The 27739-nt window shown below is 35.5% G+C and overlaps 1 protein-coding gene across 4 annotated transcripts in view; it reads left to right on the top strand.

Moving 5' to 3' along the window:
- The window catches only part of Hipk (Homeodomain interacting protein kinase), a 177567-nt gene that overhangs the window by 116099 nt on the left and 33729 nt on the right, over positions 1–27739 (top strand). For 3 of the 4 annotated variants that reach the window (XM_089644645.1, XM_089644647.1, XM_089644648.1), the window contains exon 3: positions 25000–25318. In XM_089644645.1, coding sequence (XP_089500771.1) covers positions 25000–25318 — 319 coding nt within the window. The remainder of the gene's footprint in view (positions 1–24999; positions 25319–27739) is intronic. The other variant, XM_089644646.1, reaches the window with a different exon arrangement.

A 27739-nucleotide genomic window follows, 5' to 3' on the forward strand; every position in this document is an offset into this window, starting at 1 on the left:
TACGACTCTGCAAACAGAAGAAATTTACTTTGCCGAATTTGGACTTCGCAAATTAGTTCATAACGTGGCGAGTAATTTGCGCTCCCATGTAAAAATGTCTATTCATTCAAAAGCAGATTTTACTTTTAAGAACTAAATGGTGATATATGCGAGATGCCTATTTACTGTCAGATTGATTTATTGACGAATCACAGTCAGCTTAACCCCCTTCGTTCTTCAACAGTTGATTTTACCCCTCGCCATTATCTTCTCGTCTATTAATTCCTATGTCTGTGGAAGCGGAGGAAAAAAAATGTTTTCGCATCTAGAGGGGACGCCCGAGAATCCCCCAACTCGAAGTATTCGACATTTTTCCAATAAACGGGACAATTTAATGCCCCTAATAAAATAATGCATTTTAACCTTTGTTTTTTTATTCGGACCAACGCTATCGAAATATAAATAAACTGGTTTTGAAGCAATATTTTCCGATTGCTGTATTTCAAAGACCGGATTCGTGGGAGATAAAGATAAACAAATCGTATTTATCGCAAATCCATCCGTAGATAAATATAGCATCCCACCTGCTCTACTGATGCTGTGAACTTCAAACTCCTCTGTTCTTCTCTATTAATAGGTGAGGCAAATAAAAATCCTCTGAAAAAGTGCTCTAAATCGCCTCGCCTTTGTTCAATGGATTCATCTCTGGAAGAAAAAATGATTTTAATGCATTTCACTTCTAAGTGAAATATTTTTTTAATAAAAATTAAGTCAGTATCTCCATGTAAATAATAAGTCAAATTTTCTTCAAGCCTCCTCCGTGAGTATATGAACAATATGATTGTTCATTTTTTTTTCTTTTTTTCTGAATGTCCTTACTGCCTACTTAAATCCACGTAATTATTATAAAGCTTCACGGAGCAAACTTACTGTTATGAAACATTGTTAATTTATTAAAAATCTTGTCAAATTATTCGTTTTGACTGGAAGCCTATAACGAATGATTTTTCAAATTTCATAACAAACTCTCAGTAAAGCGCGAATATGTTATGTGGAAGTCGGAAGACATGTTTTAGTATTTTACTAGGAAATGGTCATGCAGTCACATTTTTAACAGCATCTTGATTTTTAAAAAAAGTGTACTCATTTTTCTCCGTGTAGCACTATGTGCTATTATAGCACTGTTTTAGCGGGTCCTATACCCGTGAAAATCACGGGATAGTCTGAATCCTTGACAAAACAGTTCCAATTTTTTAAATTAATATAATTTAATTAAAATAATTTTCTGTTAAAATAATAAATTACTAGCGCAGACCGGTGAAAAATCACAGGATTGTCTGAATTTTGAAAGTTTTGAAGTTCCTTGAAGAATTTTGAAAATAACATAACAATTTTTTTTTTTTTTTTTTTTTTTCATAAGAAGCAATTACTTTGTGGTTAGACATTATAATATTACATTATAAAATAATTTTCTGTTAAAATAAATATTTCATTGCAGGTATCGCTTGTCTGAATTTTGAAAATGACACTTACATGCATAGGAAATTTGAGTTCATTGAACCAGAATTACGCAGGACTATAGAAATGAGTTTTTTATTGATTAACTACTCTTTCATTTGAAGGGACCATTTATCTTAAACTAACTAAAATTATTAAGTTACATAGCATTATTAGGTTTATGATCTCAATAATATTATAATATCCATCGTAAATCTTAGTACCTGTGCTTCATGGCTTAATTAATTTTAATAACTTTCCTAAACCCTATTAATATCCGTTGCGTATTTTAGAAGAACTAAGCGCACAAACAGACAGATGCGGATAGCGATTTATTTTATACTATTTAGTGATTTATAGGCTATTAAAATCAAGCTTCTTTGGGGTGAAGTGTAAATATATTGCGCTATATAAATCTATTAATTTTATTTCTGTTCTACCTACATAGCATAAATATCTTCCCAGGGTTACAGCTTACAGCCTCTGTTAGTTTCGAACAAAATTCGGTAACCTTGTCAATAATAATTACTGTTGAGTAAGCAACTATTTTTAACGGATTTATTTTTGCTCCAATTGTTTCCGATTGGCCTGTTATAAATAATTGGTATTCAGTTAATTTGTATAGTTAAATTCATTTGTTTCAATAATTTACGAGTTAAACCTCCTAGTTTTTTGCATTCTAAATTTGAATATTAAAAATTATATTTTATTTCTAAAAAAACTTTTAGTAGGGATACGTTCGGTATTGTTCCATTTACTTGGATTTTATTGCAAAGCGGAAATACTCCGACCCTCTGACAGAATATTCCAGAGGCCTGGGGGATTAAATGTATGTTTAGTATTTCCTTGAATGTTCGTGGCTTCTTCTTCTTTAGCGGAGCGCAGAACTTATGAGGAGGATTAAAAAAGTTCATGTACTGGGCAGAGCAACAAATTTGTCAACATAGTATTAAACTAAATGCAAAAATGTTCTTATCATGGAATCCTGCCAGAATCCAGATTCAAGTATCATAACGGACTAGAGAAAGCTATTGGCCCCTCAATGTAATGCGCCAAAGTTTTGTTCTTCGTATATGAGGTGTCCGGGGGTAAAGTGCGCTAACTTCGTGAGGTGATTCTACATCATGATGGTATAGGTAAAAAAATGAATAACTTTTTTCGAAATTCCAATGCTTATTAAAAACTACCATAAAACATTGAAATTTAAAAAAAGTTACTTATCTTTTTTATTTCTAAAATCATGTAGAATCATCCCCCGAAGTTAGCGCACTTTATCCCCGGACACCCTGTATATAATAATATAAAAAGTATCTCCTTGCTTGTATATGCTTAATGGGAAGTTATTATTGTATATGCTTTATGTGATGTGTGGGATTGCACAAACCTCCCCACATTCCGGAATAAACTCATTATTATTATATATAATTTTTAGGTTTGATAAGAATTAAGAAAATCCCTCTATGAAGAATTTATTCCTATTTACGTGCGTATAATAATAAAATACAGGGTGTATTGGCACCCGACAAACTTTAACCAGCTATTCCTTAGCACATTTGGAGTAAAAAATGTTATGGGCACTTTGCTGTCCGGTAACATTTTTTTAATAAAATTTTTTTCATTCATATTTTCACCCCATGTCACCACTGTTTTATCCTTTGTCAAAGTTTAAAAACCCATCCGGCAATATTTTATTCGAGTTTCGTTGAATAATGTACGTACGTACCTACATTGGCGCGCTTTTACAATCACAACGAAATGGTATGGCACCATTCGTCTCATTTTTAACTATTATTATTTAGTGTGTATGAAAGAGCGAAGATGCTTTTTGACACACTTGCTAATAACAGCTGTTGAACACGAGAAACAATGCCAATGACAGTGAAGGAGTGTGGATTTTTTTATAATTTTTTGTTTTTAATTGAAAAAAAATGTTACCGGACAGCAAAGTGCCCATAACATTTTTTACTCCAAATGTGCTAAGGAAAAGCTGGTTAAAGTTTGTGGGGTACGTGCCGATACACCCTGTATTATTTTGAATTTGTGTGTAGGAAGACATAATATTGCTCGACCTCGTGTGAAACGTACGAAATACATTAAAATCAGATTAAGAATCATAATAGAATATTTTCCCAACCCGTTTCTTCCATTATCATTATCATCACGAAAGCATTTCGCAATCTAAGGTTTATTTTTTTTTATAATATCCCACCTTTTCCGTGAAAAATAGAAATCCAATTAATTTCGCCCACGCCTCGTTCTACTATCGTGAACCTACTACCAACCTTATAATAGTTGTTGTGCGGTTATTTCAGACTTTATTCGCTGTACAGGCTTTAATAACGGCCGTTCGTTAGTTCATTAGAATCATTAGGTTGGCCGGCATAGCTCGTTGCATGGCGTGTCAAGATCGAATAAACAGCTGTGAAAACCGAGAACTTTGCAAATTGATATCATCGAAATCGCCACTGTTACACTCCTAGAAGCTTTGGCTACTCCAATCCATCATGCATAAGGGTGTAGGGTACCCGACAGACTTACAGCCAGCGATTCGTGAGTTAATTTGGAGTAAAATTGGTAGATGTCATTTTTGATGTGTTATGTATTCGTTATTATTTTTTTTAATGATTAACTAATGTTTATAAGACAAGGTTTTTATGCATAGCACAAAGGATAATAAATTATTATAAGCCATAATTAGTCTCTTGTAATATTAAAAATAAAGTTGGTTGTTTACAGGTGAAAAAAATATAATAAGCAGTAATTGTTGGTTGAATTACTAGTACATATTGAATTATTTGGCGGGTTGGAAATAAGCCGATGTGGCTCAGTGGTCCAAAGCGTCTGACCGGTCATCAGAAGGAGTGGGTTCAATTCCCGTCGGTGGAATTTATTTTTATTATTTTTCGGGAGATATTTTCAATTTGTATTGATATTACAGGCGACTAATTATTACTTATAATAATTTATGTATTCGATACTTCATTCACGGTTTTTCTCTGCTGCTTTTCTGATACTATGATGATATGTTTGTATTGCATTCATATTTAATGCCACTGTCATCAAAAATATCATGATTGTACATACTTTTACATGGCGCAGTGGTCTATATATTTGGCATTGAGTTTGGAGGTTGCAGGTTCGGTTCTTTTCGCGGTGAAAGAAGTAATAATGACGTGACTATTTTTTTTCTTTTCAAACGATGACCTCCGTGGTAAGCTCCTTGGCTCTAGACCCAAGCTGCGGGTCGCAAATTATTATTTATTTATTAATTTTTGGGAAATCGACAGTTTACATTTATTTCAGGTTGTAAATAAGTATTATGTAGCCAAAATAAAACCAATTATGGATTTCCTCCTTCTGACGTTAGCTCTACTGAGATAGCATAATAAGGAATAAGTAAATAAAATTTGTAAGAAAGGAATATTAAATCAAGATATAAATCAAATCATAAATAAATATAAACAATAGAGACATAACATTATTCACAAACCATCAGAGAAATATTTTTTATGGACCTCTTGTATTTGGTAAGTTAGCAACTGAAAATCCACCTTGGATAATCTGCTATTGTAATTATTGCATAGTCTGTTCAGGCAAGAATTCTGCTTAGAGTTCGTTTTGCATTGATCCACCCTGAACAGGACAGAAGAGCGTGTTGAACGCGCAGGTACATTGAATTGAATCTTATTCAGCAACTCTGGGCATTGAATATTATTGTTAACTACTTCTCAGCGTAGGTAAATAATATGTATATTTAAATATGAATGGGTAACTTAACCTAATCTAATCCAACCCAACCCAACCCAACTTCTCTGTTTCTCTTCTCTTACCCCTACTCCATTTCCATTCGATTGAAGTTTCACGTAACCTACCTCACAAAAATGGCTATATAACTGAATAACATTAAAAAATAAATTGGTGTTTTTATTTTATTTTGTAATTATCTACCTTTGAATAACAATCAGGTTTCCGTCAGATTTCTTATCAGTTTATTGTTTTGTTTTATGTAATAATGTTCGGCCTTATCTTCGGCACCAGAGATTGTGGATTTATTTTTAATAATTTGGTCGGAACATTTTTTATAAAACGCTTCAAAAACAAAATGTTCTCAGATTATCATTTTAGGTTCATTTTATTATGAAAGCATTCACGAGTGTCTGTCGTACACAAACTGAGAATTCTGGAGCTGATGACGATGATAATAATAATTTATGAGAATTTGCTGTACAGCTGTCATAAGGGATATTTATTTATTATATTGGTGGGCGCAAATCTAAAAAACTTTTGGTAAATCCTAACATATCGGAACACTTGTTCATGCACCTGCCTTGATAATGTACAATGACGAAAATCGGAAATATTAGGATTCTTATGAATGTTGTTCCAACATCCGTGACGTGATAACTCGTTTTTATTTTACTAAAAGTTTATTAGGAAACCTATAAATTCATTCGTTAATAAATGTTGTTATTGTAATTTTCATGACGCCAAAAATCAGTTCAATCAAAAGAAAAAACGTTTTCCTGCTTCAAAAATCGCACAAAGAAACTTATTTTCTGCTTTATAGTATAGATTAGACAAATAAATGGAACTTTGTTTACATGAATTCGCGTATTTTTAAAATGCATGTACATTTTAAATTTGTATTTATTTATAAACTAGTTGTGGAAGTCGCCGGCCTTACAGAATTTTTCGAAATCAATTCAATTAATGTTAAGGGCCTGTAATCCCGTTTTTAACCTTATTACGAATAAGTTGAAGAGATTCGTAATAAATTAGAAATATTTTAAATCGATAATTTTTCTTCGTGTGGGGTAGTAATGTTATTGAAATTAGCTCGCTTCCTTTTACTGTAGCTTTGGGGTTGAAAATTTCTTACTGTTTATTTTAAAGTCGATATATTATGTAGACGTAGGGTCCAAAAGGTTTCATGTAAGCAATTGAGGCTGCTCAGAATTTTCCATTTCCGGCCGTCTTCCGACCAACTCCTGGATGGCCGGGGAGGAGGCTTTCTCGCTAATTGCGGCGGAGTTAATGAAGGGATGTTTTCGCCCCCGCCCCCGCCCCCTCCCTGCCCGGGCAACTCCGGATGTTCTTTTCCGATTTCCGTACGCCTGTTCTAATTCTGATTTCTAGTCGCTCTGGAATAGCAATGGGCACAATAGATGAATCATCGATGATTTACTCGATCTTTTTGACCATCCAAATGTTTCGATTCATTTTCATGGACAAATTGATTCTGCCAAAAATCATCACACAGTTCGAGACAATCGTTTTAAAACGTCATCGAACAAGGAATCGATTCTGTCAAAAATCATACGAAACCACGGCCGTCACGTCATTGGTCAGAATTAATGGATTTAAGAGCAGTCACGTCATTGGTTAGAATTCATCGATATCAAATCGATTCCCAAATCCGAGATACGTCAAAAATATCTCGGACTCGGATTGCTTGACAAATGTGATATTTTTTCCGTGGGTGCATGGGTGTTACGTACTATCTAATATGATTTAAATGCATTTGGGATAACGCAATTATTGTTTAGTAATTGTGTTATGTTGGTAATGTTAGGTATTAGAAATTAGCTGTTTAATTATGATATTATCTAGCAACTGAATAAGATACGAGTATGTGAACAATTATTAGGTTGGGATTTACGACGCCCATATATTTAGTGTGTATAAAAAATGGCATTCTAATTTATAATAAGTTGAAAAGGTTATTATAAAAAGAAATTGATACTTTTATGGCTTCGTTTTTATGAAAAACCTACAAAAAAATATGATGAATCTAGGGTTGACACGTATTTACCTCTTAATTTATGTTTTTATACGAAAGAAATATACTTTTAAATAAAAAAAACTGATAAAATAATAGATATATATTTTTTTTCACAGTTTGATAATGGCCTCAAAAGCCGAAACAGCTGTCACATTAAAAACTGTAAAAATAATAGAAATACTTGCAGAACTTAATAATTATTATAACATTAATAAATTTGATTTATTTTAAATTTATTTAAAAAATTAAATGGAGTTCTAAGAATTAAACACCAAAACAATAAATAAAAAAAAACAGTAAATAGATAAAATAATAGGTTAGTTGTTTAGTTTGCACAAAGAACCTTGCTAAGCAACGAACCTGCGTGCTAAGCCCTGTCCACACATTGGCCCACCCCTCCTTAGTTCGAGGCAGTTCCCGACCAATAAAAAAAGAACGGTAGACAGTCAATTATGACCATAATTATATTATGTCGGAACTTCGCATTAATGTTCAATTATCTCTTCATGTATCAAGTTCGCACTCGTCTAGGGCGTCTAGGTCATGCGTAGCACTCCCCTCAAAGTCAGGACGGAGTCATTGAGCAGTAAATAATATTGTTCTATAATTCAGGAATCGTATCCCACCGGCAGTGAATTAATAACAGTCCAGCTTCACTTTATGGTATATATATATATATATAGTAATCAGATTTTATGGTATACAGGATTTTCCAATAAGAGGTGTTATTTTGATATTCAATCGTAAAAGATCAATGGTTTCGTTGCTTGTGTGGCACGTAGCGCAGTCTTGTTGAAACTAAACGTTGTCCAGATCAATACCATCCAATTCCGGCCATAAATTATCATTAATCATCTCTCGTTACGATCCATTCACCGTAACTGTTGCTCCAGCCTCATTTTCGAAAAAGTAAGGTCCAAGGACTCCGCCGAACCATAAACCGCACCAAACAGTCACACGTTGAGGATAGAGAGGCTTTTCAACAATAACTCTTGGGTTTCCGGAGCCCCAGATGCGAAAATTTTGCTTGTTGACGAAGCCACCGAGGTGGAAATGGGCCTCATCACTCAAGATGATTTGCATTTGATTCACTCAAGTGAAATTTAATAATTTAAATGCGTTGTTGACGCGTATATCGTTCCATTTTTTATTAATGGCGCAGTTTCTTCTTGTCAAATGTCAAAAAATCAGCTTCAAAAGTAACATCTACCGAAATAGAGGGCTATTCAAAATAACACCTCTTATTGGAAAACCCTATATATATAATAATCAATACCAATCTTCTGCATTCTATATTTAATAAGATGCCAATAGATGTAAAAAGCGAATCAAGCGCAACTGAACTAAAAAAATTATTAATTGATCAAGATTTTCTCTATTGATATTGTTTATAAATACATTAGTATCCATTGATCGTGCTCATGCATTGTATATATGCCTATGAGAGTGTTTAATTAGTATGTTGTGTGCCTTGAGTGTGTGTACGGCTATGAGTATGTTGGCTGTGTCATATCTATCTATCTATGTATTTGTATTGTAGTCACTTTTAATGTTATTTTTTATCTGTTTTATGTTATGCTCGTAATATGTTTGCTTTTCTTTTATAATTAATATTGTGAACAAGATCTGCTGAGAAAGTGCTTTGGCATTTTAGTGGGTCTTTATACTGTCTATATAGAAGAATAAAATAAAATATTAATAAGTTAGTAAGGTCGGATGAATGGTATAGTTGACGTCATCGAAGCAGTAAATAAACCCACTCGTACTGTGTGGCTGGACATATTGTATGGACATCACGCTTGCACTTATTAATTAAAAGGTGCTGTAAATATCACTGAATTGCACTATAACTGCAAATCTTCAAGTAGGTAAACAGATTGATTACGAATGAATAGTGTAGCCTTATTTGCTACAGTTGACGTCAGTAAGTGGTAAACAAACCCACTGACTGTTACTGTGTACTGAATGGACATTATCGACTACAATATACAGGGTGTATCGGCACGTACCCGACAAACTTTTACCAGCTATTCCTTAGCACATTTGGAGTAAAAAATGTTATGGGCACTTTGGTGTCCGGTAACATTTTTTTTAATAAAAAATTTACTATTCATATTTTCACCACATGTCACCAATGTTTTATCCTTTGTCAAAGTTTGAAAACCCATCTGGCAATATTTTGTTCGAGTTTCGTTGAATAATGTACGTACGTACCTACGTTGGCGCGCTTTTACAATCACAACGAAATGGCACGGCACCATTCGTCTCATTTTTAGCTATTATTATTTAGTGTGTACGAAAGAGCGAGGACACTTTTTGACACACTTGCTAATAACAGCTGTTGGACACGAGAAACAATGCAAATGACAGTGACGGAGTGTGGATTTTTTATTAATTTTTTGTTTTTAATGGAAAAAAATGTTACCGGACAGCAAAGCGCCCATAACATTTTTTACTCCAAATGTGCTGAGGAATAGCTGGTTAAAGTTTGTCGGGTACTTGCCGATACACCCTGTATAAATATGTTGGTTGCACTTCGGTATGCCGTCTGTAGGCACCGCAAACAAACTGTTAATATTTTTCATTTAAAATGAAATAATTATCAGTAGATGTCATATCTTCAGATGACCAAGAAAATACGTCTCATGACAATGCAAATTTTGTCGACACTAAATCGCAGCTTTGTCGTATTGATTGTCTAATAATTACCGTAAAATTTTCAACTAACCCTTTCAATACCAGAGTTCTTCCTCGGGAACATGAAGAAAAAAATAATAACTCTTGATTTTGTGAAACATATAATGAAGGATATTCCTTATGGTGTCTATTTTTTCTAATGGTTGCAACCTTTACTCCAGCGACAAATGCCGTATATTTTGCTTGGACTAGGATCCATTATTATTTTTATTTTATATTTATGCATGTTACCCTGTAAATTTGAGCATAAAATATGGTCTATATGTGGAAACAAAAGTGCAGTGCTGAAAGGGTTAGTAAAAAAATATAAAATTTTATATTTTGTGTTTGTCATCTGAACAAGATTCGATTACACTAACGTGGAAATTAGGCCAAATGTACCGAGCTCTGTAATATTTATTTAAAAAGTCAGTTTAATTGATTTCTTAGTAGAATATTTAAGAGTAAATCGTATCGTCGTGGACGCCTGTAATACCTGTTCTCTCTGTCGTTCTTGGCTCCTTACATATTGCACCCATTCTATTGACTTAAAGCCAGCGGCTTTCCCGCGATCCGATAAACCATTGTCTAATCAATTAATCGGTACATCGGTAGATATCATTTGTTTTGTTTGTTATACAGCCAATTTAATATTGCGTCTCTTCATTGATCCAATAATGAAAGGTGGATTTTGATAAGCCTAGAATTGAATCACGAAACACAAATAAAAAAATATTATATTTATAAACTAGCTGTACCCCGACACGCGTTGCTGTGGCTCAGTCTGTCTATGCAGATAAATAAAATAGCCTACTCTATTCAATGGTGCAGATAGAGAAACAATTGCGCGTGTTGCTTTTACGTCCAACAGATGGCGCTGCTTTTCAACAAAGCATGTTTCTAACTGTCACAGGTGACATCTATGTAATAAAAAACACACGCGTATTCGAAAGCAAAGTTGTGTCAAAATTTCAAAGCAATCTGTGAAGAACTTTCGGAGACTTAAGATTTAGAACAAAGAAATTTTTTATTTATATAGATAATAAACAAATAATTAAAATCCTTATTTCAATGATGGTCTGCAGTAACCAAGTAAATCTGTTTTGCTTTTAATCATTACTATCAATTTATTTTTGTTTTAACTCTTGACAGGCCAAGATGCCATGCAAATCGTCTGTAACCAAATGGGTCTTCCGACGACCCCTTGCATTTTTCTGTCTTATGGCCTTTTGAAATATAGAAATCCCAATTAGTCGGTCAGTTATTAATGGTTACTTGTGTATTTGCGCAGGAATATGTAAAATACTAAAATGATATAGCAAGTATTTAAGCTAATATAAGGAGGATATTAATTTTGGGTTACATAGTATAGGCGCTGTATTCCGTGATAACTCACAATGACAATTCAACCAAAACATCCTTCTATATGGTTTTGATTCAACACACCTTTAAAAAGTAATTAAAAAACTAACCTAAAAACCTAACCTACGTAACCTATATAACCTAGTTTTGGTTTCATCACTTTTCATGATTTTATGTCACATTTATGTGTGTTTAATTGTCAATTTGATGAGCTATCCGATCACCTAGTCACTGGCAGCTCTATTGTTACGTGTCTCTCTTTATCATAAATGTCTCGTTTGTTAAAGAGGTTTTAAAGTAACTCTTTTTGGCAGGTCTTGTGTTGAAAAGCAGATCTGGCGAGTGAAGAGTGGGGCTATTTGGCCCAAACAGAAATAATAATATGTATTGACAAAGCTTTGCTAACTGGTGGCACTTCACTCCCATTTTCGGATCCGCCACCGGAAGGGATTTGTATACAAAACTCTAAATAGCATTCGTAAACTAGCTTTGGCGTTTTATTATTAGAATTACTAAAAGTAAATGTGAATATAATAGCATTAATAACTCAATAGCTTCTTGTAATAATATGTTTATTTTAATACAACTCAATAAATACACATTTACAGTATTTCATTTGCACGATTACCCTGCACACCTCTCAATTTTGATGTACACCATTTATTGTAATTTTAGAAGGGTACGATATAGAGAGTGTGTGCCGAGACAGAGTTCTGTGTCGTTCTATCCTCTCTGCCTACCCCTGCGGAGAAACAGTTAATTAATTAATAAACCCAGATTCTAAGAATAATGAGACGTATGTGTGGTAAAACCATGTATGATCATCTGAGAAATGTGGAGATCTACAAAGAATGTAAGACTTATATAAGCGTATTGAATAAGATTAAGAAAGGGACGCTCAGATGATTTGGGCATGCAGAGCGAATGAACCAAGATAGAAATGTAAGGAGAATATATGACGCAAACGTGAATGGTAGCTTACACGGCACTATCAAGTGAATCAGACACTTGAGTCGGACCATGTCAGGAGTAAGAATAATAGAATAGTATGTATGAATGTGAATGAGGCAAGAAGTGTGTGTGCCAATACCGCGTTGTTTGGCGGTCCGTCATCTCTGCCTACATCTGCGGGAAATGGCGAGCTAGTTAGGTAGTTAGTTAGTTAACTTAGGCTGGACCAACCAATTCGCATTCCCCATCTCATATCCACGCTTCAATCATCTTTGCTTGTATTCGGTTTCGAGCAATTAACGTTACGTATTTATCTGGTGAAAGTTTTCTCTGTGTAATGTGTATCCAGCATCCAGCACACAATCTCAGTACACAACGTAGTAACGCCGGAACTATGAACTCCATCAAACTGTATTGTGGCACATCCGAACCTCTATTCATTAGTTTACTGTATTCTCGCCGCCTCACTATGCTTCACGGAAATTGTAACTCCGTCCCATGTCCCACGAGTTTGTCTTGCCGTGGATCACTATTCAGGTGTAAGAAATGTCGATGTTAAGGTAATCAAAACAACTTAACATCATGGTGAACATAATTTTGGCAACGTGGCAAATCTAAGAATAGTAAATTGACTTTTAGACAATATTTATTGAAAGAATGAACTGCTGTGTAGTAATAGTGGACGTGGCAGAAATAAGATTAGACAAATGATCAGGAAAGTAGTGTTGATGTGTCAGTGAAGTGCTGATCTTAAAATGAACGATGTGGTAGATCTGAAAATAGCAAAATGACTGTTAGACAATAGTTTTGGTAAGGAGACACTGGAAACTTGATGTTGGACAACGCGGCAGATAGCTATGAATAGCTAAATGATCTTTAGTCATTTGGAAGAATATTAAAATTACTATTCGACTATATTTTTTGTAACGAAATGCTGAGCTTTATATTAAAGAATGTGACAGAACCAATAATGAATCATCTTCTTCCTCCAAGGAATGTGTGCCAGGACAGAGTGGTTTGGCGGTCCGTCCTCTCTGCCTACCCTTGTGGGGAAACGGCGGGATGGTTAGTTAGTTACTTAATCTATCTTCTTCCTTCTCTTCCTACCTCCAGCTGTCCCTGTTCTACGTCAGTGGGCTCCGTTCATCATAGGTCCATCCTTTTCTCACACGGTCTATGGAGTTGCTTTTGCAAATTGTGTGGTCTTTTGGAATTCTACAATATATGTACATTACATATCCATTGTCCTAGTCACGTCATCTGCGACTTGTCTCAAATAGTCGAAGTTCTCGTTCGATCCCCTTATTTGACTCCATTTCTTTCGGAAGTCTCATTTTCGTCAACTTGTACCCTGGAACAAAATCACTCGTTTATCATCCAGATTTAGTGAACTAAATAAATGTGCCATCTCGACAGATCTACAAAATGTAGCATTTTTACATAATGCTATTTGAGGAACAACTTTTTCTTTTTAACTTATTTTAAAGGTTATAGCCATCAATGTAATATATCATTTATTAAGAAATAATATTAATAAAAATCGGATATGTTTATCCGAGACACTATCTAGGTTGCAAACCAATTTTATTATATTGTTTTCATTGAAAGTGATATTGATACAAGTTGATATTGTTAATAAATTCTGTATTTGAAATATGATGTCAACAAATATGACGCTTCCAATGGTCGAGTGGTTTCAGACGCTTCTACCGGTAAGACAAGGGATCACTGGTTTAATTCCTAGTTGTGACTGTTCTTTTTTTTATTTTTAGTGTCTTGTTCTGTTTCATGTTTTCATTTCATCAATGATATAATTCTATTTGAATTTCGATTTCGTTTTCGTGAATGAATGAAGTTGAATCTTGGAAAAGGAAATTAACCCACTTCTCGACATCCGATCGAGCTGAAACTCGGCAGATAGACTCGTTGTCAATGCATTGATCACGTATACACACACGGACATAGACGCATTTCTCTGAAATTGGATGAAAGAAGTAAAATACGAAATAAATGTCGGTCCTCCAATCGGGATTTTTCTCAGTTGTTAGCGCGGTTGACTTCAGTCCCTGGGAAGGAAGGTTCAATCCACACTAAAAATAAAACCAAAATGATAGTTTAAAAATGTTGTTTTTTATGAGTAGATTTTTTTAGAGAATACCAGCAATAAATTGAGTTGTTTTCGTGCTCCCTCTTATTTAGTGTTTACGATATAGTAATAAACTAAATGATGTCACGCGTACCCCTCCACATAATGTTTTCCAAAGAGACTACCAGATTCAACAAGAAACATATTCTTGCCTGATGTATTAACGAAGCCCCGTGGGAGTGGTATTTTATCACACTATGCAGCCGGCGACCGCGGTACTTAATTGTTTTTATTATTTAGCTATACGCTTTCGCACAGTTTACGACCAACTCCAAGCATTTATCTCCCCGTTACCTGTGTCAAATGCGCGATAAAGCATGGCGCATACACTTATTAAATTCTCTATGCATTCCGTTAAAAATGCCACCACATGACGAAGCATGGGAATAGTCATGCTAAAAGGTGATAGATCCGTCGAAACTTTTTCCTCTTTCTACAGCAGACTTCTCCAGTGGCAGAACCTCCCAGATCACAAGGCCGGGACACTCATTCAAAGCAGCCTCCTAACTTGTATGGGATCTTACAAAAAAAAACGTTTTAATTTTTTTTGTTCAATTTTTTTCTTATTTATTAAAACATCTTAAAAAGTTTTAGTTAATTTAAAAAATATATAATAAAATACGTTTTTGGAGGTTCTCATACAAGTTAAGAGGCTGATTTGAGTCAGTGTCCCGGCCTTGTGTTCTAGGAGGTTTTGGTGAGACCCGTCAAGAATCGACAAAACTTAACGAAACATTTTAGGTAGTCCTTTGGCCAAATATGAAAATTACTTTCTACTCCTATATAGTAGCTATATCTGTTAAATTATTTTTGTTTGCAATTAACAATGCAAATAAAGTAATGTCTCTTTTATGTTTTAATGATAAACTAATGTTTACAAGACAAGATTTTTATGCATAGCACAAAGGATAACAAATTATTATAATCAATAATTATTAGTCTGAAACACCCATAAAAATTGAAAAAATCTTCCATGAAATAATAAATGCCGCCGACGGGAATTGAACCCGCGCCTTCTGATGTCCGGTCAGACGCTTTGGACCACTGAGCCACGTCGGCTTATTTCCAACACGCCAAATAATTCAATATGTACTAGTACTTCAATCAACAATTACTGCTTATTACAATTTTTTTCACCTGTAAACAACCAAATTTATTTTTGATATTACAGGCAATTATTGCTTATAATAATTTATCATCCTTTGTGCTATGCATAAAAACATTGTCTTGTAAGCATTAATTTATCGTTAAAAAAATAATAACGAATACATAATTATTATAAACACATCGGAAATGACATCTACCAATTTTGATCCAAATTAACTCACGAATCGCTGGCTGTAAGTCTGTCGGGTACCCTACACCCTTATGTATGATGGATTCGAGTAGCCAAAGTTACTACTAGCCGTGGTAGCCGAACTTGCATTCTTCTGATCGGTCAGCTGTCTTATATCATATATTGATATAATAATATAATGCCTCTACGCTTATATTAAAATATTTTATGGTTCTTTCTCGTAAAATTCATTAAATCGTCAAACTAAGTATGGTTGCATCACTGCGTAGTTAAAATGAATGAGATCTATTCTTGGTTGGAATTATTTTGTTTACTTCGTATAGCATTATGCGCAGTAACCTTTTCCACTGGAAAGCACCCTAACAACCACCCTATCAACGTGGCACCCTCGAAAAAGGTGCTCACCAACCCATAATATCCAGAATTGACACATATTGAATTGAGTTTTATTTTTTACTGTCGGGTAAAAATTGTTCGCAGTTTTCAAAGTTGTTTTCTTGCTGTAAATTGATCGCTTCTTCTACAAATATGGGTAGATAGTAATGTCAATGCTGCCCTTTCAGTCATGGGTAAAAATTGGCTTACAGTTTCCTAGGATACTTCTGTACTTTCCAAGGATAGTCTGTTGGTTAGGTACTGTAGGAGTATCATAGTAATAAATAACTTGCAAAAAGATTTAAATGAATTCTTTATTTTGAAAATGTGCGCAGTAATGTTGACTACCTTTTTGCTCGTGGGCAAGATTTGGTTGCAGTCTGGCAGTTTTCCGGGGTAGTTGCCCGCTCGGGGTATGGCGTAGGAGTTTAATTTAACCTTTGACATTTCCCCGGCTGCGAGGGCGGGAGAGCGGCTAGGGCGGGGGGCGGCAAGGGCGGCTATCCGGGAGGACCTTGGCGGGCGTCCTTAGCGAGGGCGGGAAGGATGGATTTAGCCCGCTGGAGACGCTATAGCGTGCTATTTTATACTATATCGGGTTGAATCTATCGCGCAGAATCGTCTCCTGAATAATATCAAAGTTAGAGCCTTTCAAAATGCCTACTTGTTGGTCGCTGAAATTTTCCTGAAGGTTAATGAATTCTCTCCTGTTAACTTTTATTATTTTTTTTTTGTTTTTCGCTTGAGTTTTGAATTGAATAATATGGATCAAAACAAACAATACTATAATGTCTCATAATTTCCATATTGTTTTCAGTTCAGTAACGTAATTTACATCATGATCTATGGATCTTTGAAATATCCATTTGACTGTCCTCATCGATGCACAACTTGCTTGGTCATTGTGCTGTGACATTGACAATCTAGGTACGCAGAAGTCTGACCTTGTCTCTGACACACCAGGGGTATTGCAGAACGAATCCCGCCCCCTGTCCTTTATTTATTGGATTTTTTAACATCAGAATTGATCTTTTTCAGGATTGCTAGAATTTTTTTGACCATTCTTTTATTTATTTTTTGTGAATATAGAAAGTTGTGCCTAGCTATTATTATTCAGACTCAGCCACGAGTTTTCAATGTTTATTTTAAAGGAAGACAATCTTTCCCAATTCACGAACAACCTGACAATATTTGAATTTCTCCTATTATCATAATTGTTTAAAATGTTGCTTGTACATTGATAGATGAATTTAGCTAACAGATGTTTGAATCCGCGACTCCGGGTGTGAGTCCGGCGCTTTTGACCACTCTACTACTAACGAGCATATTTGTTATTAATCTGTGAAAAGTATTTTATCAAACCGATAATGAAGACTGTTAGGAATTTCCTGGAGAGACCATGTTACAAATGAGGAGGTTCTCCAAAGAATCGAAGGAGGAAGGCACCTGCTCAGGACCTTGTCCGAAAGGCGTGCAAGATGGATCGGCCATGTTATACGACAAGAAGGCCTCTTGCATGTCATAATAGAGGGTATGACCGAGGGGACCAACTCTAGGGGACGCCCACGCCGAGAGTACCTGGAGGACCTGCTGGTGGACGTGCGCTTCTCATCATATGCACAAGTCAAAAGAGCCGCACAAGACGGGGAAGAATGGAAGAGGAGAGTAGATAAAATTGCTGCAAACCAATCCCAGGATTGAAACCAGAGAGAGAGAGAATGAAGTAAACAAAAACGCAATTAATTAACACCCTATTTAAGGCATTCTATTATTTTGGCTCTTATTGTATAAAATTAGTACTTGTCCTTTGGAGTAATTTAAAATCCCTTCGTAGATAGAAAAATAGTTCTCTTCGATTTTGTCCCCTTGTCCTCTAGACCTGGGACATCTAAGTCTCCTAGACTTCTAGCCCCCAGTCCCTCCCCTACTTACTGTTTTAGATATTATATTAGTCACACTGCGCAACTTTGCTAGGGATGACTTTTCCCCCTTGAATTGCCACTTTCTTAATATAATGTTTGAGTTTATTCGACTATCTTTTGTTTGTTTGCATATAAGTAGTAATGCCTGAATTACCCCTGCCGAGTGCTCGGCCGAGACAGTTCATTAAAAAGTACAATCAGTACCTATTCGGTATAAAAACAGGCGCCAGTGATTCAGGCGAGACAGTGGAAGTGGATCTCCACTCGGCCAGTGAGATCAGCCGATTCAGTCAGTGAAAGAAAAAAAATCTTTGACGTTTGTTGTTATAAAATTTTTCTATTTTTCATACTTGGCGTAACGATGTCAACAGCACTTTAAACTAATCTCAACGAATTGACTCGCCCACTGTCTCTTCTACATGTGATCACCTCTACTCTCCAGTAAGTTACTCGACCGAGTAACAGGATGAGTGACTTCGCCGAGCTCTCGGCAGGTGTAATTTAGCCTTATGAATAATGGTGATACACATTTTTTTTTTCATTGATCGAAATAAAATTTTCTTAAAATGAAACAAGCTTGAGTTGAATTCAAATTAAGGACGGGTTGTTTCGGAGAATCTGAACAATTCATCAAATTTCAACGTTCATTTTCAAGTTCTGTGAAAGACTTATTCAAGTTCTGTTTTTTTATATCATTGTAGGCTAGTTGCTTAACAAAACTGAAATAAAAACAGAACTTGAAAAAATCTTTCACAGAACTTGAAAATGAACGTTGAAATTTGATGAATTGTTCAGATTCTCCGAAACAACCCGTCCTAAGTGATGCAGAAATTTTATGTAGAATTCTGATTTGGAATTAATTAGCATCCAAATGCAAAAAACTGTGGGATGTACTCTAGGATTGACGGTTTGATATTTGTTTGGATTTTCGTGTTTATATATTTTAAGACAGGAAATAACGTTGTTTTTTTTTTTTTTTACGTGTTTTTTGTTCGTGTTGATATAATGGAACGCCACACAGTGTCTTATCGCTTACTTCTCTATTAAAATTCATATACCTTCGCACAGAAGGAGAAAACTTACTGATATGAAATATTACTAAATTATTTAAAATCTCTTCAAATTATTCGTATTCCTGTCAAATCGGGACTGCAGGCCCTTACTGAATGAAGTGATATGTTTTATGTTAAACTTATAGTAAAAAAGGAATGTCGGAACACGTATTCATACAAATCATTATATTTTCGCATTTCGTTACATATTCACAAAGCAAATGCAGGTGCATGAACACGTGTTCCGATATATTAGGAAAGTACTAAAATTTTATTAGGAAGCTTGCCTGCTTTCTCGTTTTTAACAGTGTTTTCATAAATCAACTCATTTTCTCCGTGTAGTTAAGTTATTCTCACTGCGCGATTTATTCTAAACATTTTTTCCAATGCTCCCATCACCAGTAAACATCTATCTTACGTAATAATGACGGGCCCATGATACTTTATGAAGATGTGAATTATGAATCCATCTATAATCTTTATCCGTCCATGATAACTTTTCCGACAGTGAATAACGAGTGTGGAACGTTGTTATGATGTAGATTAATGGAATAATCACTCACTTTCATCCCCCATTTATAAACTGATCGGATTCGCAGCATTTATTTTAGATAATAACTAGCTGAACCCTGCCATGCGTTGCTGTGGATCCTTCCAGAACTTTGAAGAGAATCCTCGAACTTTCCGGAACCTTCTAGACTCACCGCCCCTCAGTTTGGAACCTTATAGAACCTTCTTGAACTTTCTCCTTCCAGAACCTTCTAGAGCATTCGAGAACCTTCATGGACTTTCTGGAACCTTCCAGAGTCACCGACACGGTCGGGCGTACTCATTCTGAACTAATTTTAAACATTCGCGGCCTTCCCATAAAACCCACACTCAGCCACACCCACCAAACTCTCTTACTTTCGATGTGACACCAAGAGCTATATACCACCATAACCAGATGACAGTGGCTGGTTTGAAGTAAATTAGGCGGGAAGGGAAACACGGTTTCTTTTTTTAATATATGTATATTAGATTATATATCATAATAAGAATTTAATGATCTAAAATAAATTGATTTCAATAAATTTTAATGAAGCGGCATTTCGTTCCTTTTCCGTAAGTTGAGGTTAAGCTCGGCAGTTCGGCTCGCGTATGTATACGTATCATTAGACACTGTCGTTAGTGTTCAGAAACCGCTATTGTTTACAGGTTTACGATATTTTTATTGTTGTATAGCAGGACTGTTGAACTTTAGGTAGTCCCAGGACTAGATTATTTAAAAATGCTCAAGTCCTGAAAAAGGCATGCCCCTCTTGGAAGAATAGAGTTTTTATACGGACTAACCCATGTATTCATAATCATATTGTGTATTTACGGTAGCAAACAAACAATTCATTTTTAAAAAATTCAGGTCCAAAAATGTTTTCTTTTTTCCAAAATAATTAAATCACCGCCATTAATGAATGATCGATCAGATTATGAATTATTCTAAGTTTACTCGTAGAACATACTTACTGATATTTTTAAAAACTGGTCAAATTATTCGTTTTCCTGTTAAAAATGGGACTGCAGACTTGTGACGAATGAATTGAAAGAGTTCCTTACAAAGTATCAGTCAAAAGCGAATGTTTTATGAGGAAGGCGGAACACGTGTTCATACAAATACTGAAATTGATATTGTCGCATTCCGTCATGATATCTATTAGGAAAAGAACACGTGTTCTCGATATATTCTGAATGACTAATATTTTATCAGGAAGTTTGCATGCTGTCACTTTTTTAACACGATCATTTTTCTGCGTGTAACCCTTAAAACAGACCTCACAATTTGGCAAGCCTTTTATAATACGAACAAGAACAGTAAACATAATTCGTGTAGTGTAGGTTGGTTTTTCTTAGTTTGGTGACAAATGCTGAATTCCTGCGGGTGCGAAGTGCGAATCCAGTTTTGGAATCTGTCGGGGAAGTAAATAGCGACGGATTAGCGAGGCGGCAAAGCGGGAATTATTACTCCCCCGGAGCGTCTAATTTTAGTTTTCGAGGCGAGGCAGGGACGAATAGAAACATAGTTTATATGGGTTCGAGACGAAATAGTTGAGGAATTACGGCAAGCGTGGATAATTGGATAATACCACTGAAGAAATAAACCGATAAAAGTGTGTTGTGGGCGTGTCTGCTGGTGTGCCGGAATTATTTTTTTAGGTTAATTATTAAATAATATCCTAATTTTTAAAATTTACTAATTTCGATTGTCTGTGCTGTACGCTAGTTGGTTCTGGTTAAATTAACTCAAATTTACTTTGCATTTAAATGCAATTTTTTCAAATTGAAATTGCTTATGTGCAGAATTCAGATAAGCGATAAAGTATGTATACCTACCTATAATATAATGTTTTTAACGGAAAATTATTTTATTTGCCATTTAAAATTGTAATTGATTTGTCGAGAATTTCTACCATTCCGTGATTTTTCACGGGCCTGCGCTGGTATGCAATATTTATCTAAGTTTTTAAATCACCCCCAAGCGCTCTTGGGGTAAATCGGTAAACTCTTTGGCTCTGGACTTCGAAGTAGCAGTTATCAAAACAGGGTTTTCACATTATTTATTTAAAATTTAATTCATGTATATTGTATATAAGGTAGTGAAAAATTAATGTCATAAGGTGAATTAACTGCCATTTTATTAGAACAATTAGGCTAAGTTTTCACGGAAAGTTTATTTGAAGGTTTGCACGAGACGTTCAGCCAAACGCTTAATTGTTCGCGCACATGGTGCAGGACGACGAGGAAAACGACGAAGAATTGAACGCTGCGTTAAAACCGTAGACCGGAAATTGGTCAAATAAGCATTAACAATAATTCCGCGTTCTTCAGGTGTGTATCGCTTCATTGTTTGTTGTCAACTAATTCTCTATCTGTCTACAACATAAATGTCGAAGCACAATGACATTTGCAAAAATTATGGCATATTCACATTACGACATTACTTTTGCGCCACCTTGTACCAATGTATATTTTACTATATTTGTTGTACCTCGGTTTAGAGTGAAATATTCGTTCGGTATCAAAACGCGACCAGATCTAAATAGCCAAATACTTTTAGACACCTGTAAGCCTCACAACAATACCTACCCAAATGGGATTGTCATAGTCCCACTGACTCAGGTCATATGGCACCATCATGCAGTATCACACAAATAATTTAAAAAAATATATGTTATTTGCTTTATACGTTGAATTAACACGAATAATTTATTAATCCTGCCAGATCATGCCAGTGCAGTACGAATAATTCATGACAATAGTTCTCGCTTATTATTTGTTTAAATTGAATAAAGAATCCAGTACTGCATAGTTTGCACAATGTACAGTGAGGCACCTACCTTGTATTATTTTGACACCGCTACGGGCTACAGCTACTACAGTACTGGCCTTCTGATGGAAAACGACAACAAAACAAGTGGCTGCACTAGAAATTGAGCGCAAGGCTGTCTTGTCTGATAACTTCGGCAGCTGGCTGTATGTAATTAGTGTGTAATGTTGTGTACACGTAAAGGCTTGTATAAGGCCCACCTGTGTTTCTTATTTTGGATTATTTGGTGTATACACACAAACACACTGAACATAATATAATACGCTGTACCACGCGCATGTGTTCGTCGATTCTGTCTACTTTTAGGCAAGTAACGCACGTTCAGTTTTTTGTCTTACCAGTTTATATATTTATAATTAAAAATATATTTCTAATCTTACGTAGTTTCCCATGGATAGCAACATTCAGAAAAAAATCCCAGTTAAGAAGCGATATTCGCAATAAAAATAAGTCACAAATACAGCACTATGACTTGAAAATCTGAATTTTGACATTTGGTATGGAATTTTGCAAAGGAGATAAAATAAACATATTTGCAAGTGACGAAACAACAAGCTAGAATAAATTTAATATACAGTATTTCCTTGTCAAGCGAATTCATTGTATTTTAGTGCGCTGGAAGCATTTTTAAGGTTCAAAATACCTTAAAATTGAGACAATTTTGTTAATCTTAGTATTAACATTTGATTTTTATTTTTTTGTATATAGTTATGCTATTATCTATGTATTATGTTACACTTACATACCTATCCGTCAATTTCCTCTGTAAAACCCGATAGGGCGTTAATGAATAATAAATAAACAAGTGCGATGAACTGCTAGTAAATCCACGGTGGATTTCTTGGCACGCTGTGTTTTTTCAACTTATTTTCATCATTCTTTCCTTGATTTTTTTATATGGTGACCTTTCTATCTGATTTCCCTCATTGCCCGATTGTTTGTGCCCCGTACAATTTGACAATGTTTAGCCATTCACATCTCGGTTTTAATCTCCCTGTCTATCTCATGTCTAGTATATTTTGAAAATGCATTCATGACCTATAGACGACCCTTAATTCGAAAACTCCTTTCTTTCAAAAATTCTTTCAGTGCACAGGTTTCAAAACTAAACATAAGAATAAAGAAACATTAAAATCAATCAGTATAATTCTCAGATTGTTGTTAGTTCTCAGAGTCATCCGAACGAGAGTTTTTATTTCTTAGCGAGGCAAATCCCATTTGCCGCTATCCCTAGTTCCTAAGTATTTTTTTATTGATATAATAAAATATTTTATTGGTTTCATTAACGCCTTTTAATCGTCCAATTAAAATGAAAGCAGTCCAGTGGCTCTATGCATCTTGCACTGGCTCCATGTACCACAGCTCGCAGTCAGCCCGGCCCAGTCCGTTACGCTACCGGATCGGCACAAACATATACGACATTAAAGTGGATCAGGTTGGATCAAAGGCGTTCTACGCAGTACTGATACTCGGGCGCATAACATTTTAACATGGTGTGAATATAGTTTGGACGGCCAGAGGTTATTTAAGGTTGTATTTTTTAGGAAAGATTTATTTTATTTACAATATTTTGTCAGGTTATGTCAATTCTGCTCCATTGTTGATCTGAGGTAGAGCCTAGCTTTTCGACATGAACCTTCATACGTTTTGTGTGTTTAAATTCAATCAGTGAACTTGCACAATGGTTGGCAGATTGCTAATCATTATTGATTACCTTTTATGAATATAAATATGTACCTATAAAGTTATTTACACCAAATAAAAATATCAGTCAAACGCAATTCGCACTTCCCATACCAAATAGAATACTTATGCGGTGTTGCGCAGGGATCAAATTTGGGACCAGTGTTTTCATCTTGTTTATTAACGACATAACTACTTTCTTTGACGGAGATAACCCTTGTTTCTTGATTATCTTAACATTTACAAAATTATTACTTTTACATTAGCTGCTCCACACAGGACACCCAGAGGAAAAAAAATGTTTCTCGCCTCCCAAATTGAAATTACTAATCTGAACGACTGTTAAGTATTGCAATTAAATCTTGCAAGGCTACAATAGTGGTGCACTCGTAAAGAAAGAACTGTTCCTCAATATTAAAAACGAACAATATCTTTTGGCCCAATCAATTATCCATATTATATCTAGAGAGTAAGCGGATAAAACATCAAATGTAAGGTTAGGTTAGGTTTGTTTGTGTTTTCATCTTGTTTTACTTTAATTCAAATCTTCTGCTTTGTCATGGAGCAATCTTAAGGTGCAACAACAATCATGGTCAATACTCGGACGTAGCAGCGCCTATACCTTCCAATTCTTCGTCTTCCATATTGAATGAGAACTGGTAGATAAAATTCCAACCGTCTGGATCTTGTGGGACTATAGCATCCACAATCGGGGTATGTAGTGAGGCTGACGGTAGTGGGGTGGGGGAAGTACCTGGCTATTCAGATCTAGCCACCAAACACGGTTAAAGCCACTTCAAACAACTTTTCGATTCAGAATGGTGGTCTTTCACCAGGATGATACTGAGAGTATTTATCATTTTGGACTCTGGCAATGTCTAATACTAATGTCGCGTGTGTTGTTTGTTTGTTCTAGAGAGCCTGCTGTTCGTGCTCTTGCTCGTGCGGCGTGACGTTGCAGCAGCAGGGGTTGCAGCAGGGGGCGCAGGGGGCAGTGCAACAGACACCGCAGAGGTGCAGGTCGCGGCGCGCGGGAGATGGTGAGCGGGGCGCGATCCCCCCCCAGCACGCGCACGCCACGCACGCCGTGCAGCACGCCGGCAGCGGACAGGGACAGGCACAGGGCGGGGCGCCGTGCTGCGCGCGCCACGCGGGCCCCACCACGGCCTCGCACAGCAAGCAGCTGGCGGCGGGCGGCGCCAACCACCCGCCCCAGCCGCAAGGTAACGCCAAACGTAATAGAACCATCAATACCTATACATACCTCTCTCTACCTGATTATATTAACCAAACAACACACACAAACACTCACATACACTCAAATGCACACACACTTAATTATTTTTTGTACAGTTCGACCAAAAACAAAAGATCGTTCTGATTGGGAAAGCGGGTAAGAATCGCGATGCGTATCAGAGTTAAGTTTTCCGGTTTCTACACCAAGCCACCAACGAACGCTAGCGAACTACTAAAAAAAATGAAAAAACATACACTTAGTAAGACACCACTTTATTTTTGAATTAATAACAATAGCCAACCGGGTTTCGCTTGTCCCAAGCTTCATCAGGACTAAATATCAACTAAAGCAAATTAGATACAGGCACATATAAATATAGGTAAATGAAAACAATGAGTGAAAGAGATACAAAACAGATAGAAAGAGATGCAAATAGAAAATGTGGAGACAAATTATTAAGGATGATGAGGAGGGTGGGGGGGAAGGAAATAACAGTTTCAGCGGCGGAATAAATTTAATATGGGACTATCAGATAAATTAATTTGGTTATTTATTATATTTAAATTATTATTAACTGCTTTTTTTATTTCAAGGGCTTCTAAGTTGTTTAATCTAATTCCAGATCCATTTTTATGCAATATTTTAGTTCCCGAGATTTTATCGAATGAATGATTAGATTCTATTAAATGATTCGCGAATTCTGAAAAGGCATTATTGTTTAAACATCGTAAATGTTCTTTTACTCTTAAGTTGACATTCCGGGCCGTTTTTCCGATATAAAAAGCAGAACAATCATTACAATTAAGTTTATATATGCCCGAGTGGCTTAGTTTGTCGTCTTTATCTTTAGTATTAATTAATAAAAAATAAAAATAAAATAAAATTTAAAATATAATTGAAATAAAAAAAGCAGTTAATAATAATTTAAATATAATAAATAACCAAATTAATTTATCTGATAGTCCCATATTAAATTTATTCCGCCGCTGAAACTGTTATTTCCTTCCCCCCCACCCTCCTCATCATCCTTAATAATTTGTCTCCACATTTTCTATTTGCATCTCTTTCTATCTGTTTTGTATCTCTTTCACTCATTGTTTTCATTTACCTATATTTATATGTGCCTGTATCTAATTTGCTTTAGTTGATATTTAGTCCTGATGAAGCTTGGGACAAGCGAAACCCGGTTGGCTATTGTTATTAATTCAAAAATAAAGTGGTGTCTTACTAAGTGTATGTTTTTTCATTCAATATGTCACACCCCAAAGTATTTGCTTCCTTCGAAAATACTAAAAAAAAGTTTACGTACCTTCTTTTACTTGCGGTTAGTGGCCAAGTTGTCAAAATTTGGGGTTCCTACCCAGGCGCTGCGGGTTCAATTCCTTTCTTAATTAGTCCTCCATCATTCCACAACATTTTCCGCATGAATGAAAAAATACACTGAAATTAGTGCGTTGCTAGTGGAGGAACTCTTATGCGACTTAAATGAAAAGTTTCTTAATCAGATAATATCAAAAATACTACATTAACTCGAGATTCCCGATTAGTAACAATTACCAATAGTAGCGTTTGTCTGTCTCAACTCTTGTTTTGAACTCCGGTAAATAGCAATTTCTTAACTGACCCTAACATTCTTGGAATTTGGCCAACTCTCAAAATCCAGAATACATAAATATATAATTATGCTACCCATAGATAAACCTTTACCAAAGACTTGGCTTTGCGCAACCCGTTTTCAGTAGGAAAAAGTATACATCCTGCTTTTTGTCGCATAGATGTAATGCCCAAATTATACCAGCCTGTCAAATCTGTGTATTTATTTTCTTGTACACATAGAAACAATCAGAATAAATTACTTCAAGATCATCATTTTTGTTTTGTGGACATACAGACACATTTAAATTGGGCTCAAGCCCCCCCCACATGATACATTACCTACACTTCAATCCATAACTAAAATATAACCTTCATTTTATTTCCTTCAGTTATTAACATTCACACCTATAAGTTTCGCGTAGTTTTGTAGTATTTAGATAATTGTAGCATGTAATGCTACGTATACATCCGCGAGCCGAACTGCCGAACTGAACCTCAACTTATGGGAAAGAAACAGTTGATTCGTTACTTTCCCGTAATTCGTGGTACGGTTCGCGTTTCGGTTCGCAAATGTATACGTACTCTTAGGATCGGTTGTTTCATCTGTGGTATAAAACTAAAGCGGCGGTTAAAGTCTGGCAATTTATCCAAACCTTCATATTATATTATGTTATGTAATTCCGTTCTAAAATTTTTAATTTTTAATTTAACCGTTTCGAATATTTAACCACCACTTGAGTTTTATACCTACCACGGATTATACAACGGGCCCTTACTGTTAAAGTCTAAAGTTATTATTATCTAAAGGTTCATTGTTGTATGT

The sequence above is a fragment of the Hesperophylax consimilis genome, chromosome 21 (assembly GCF_061612785.1).
Source record: "Hesperophylax consimilis isolate HC1 chromosome 21, BYU_Hcon_1.0, whole genome shotgun sequence".
Lineage (NCBI taxonomy): Eukaryota > Metazoa > Arthropoda > Insecta > Trichoptera > Limnephilidae > Hesperophylax > Hesperophylax consimilis.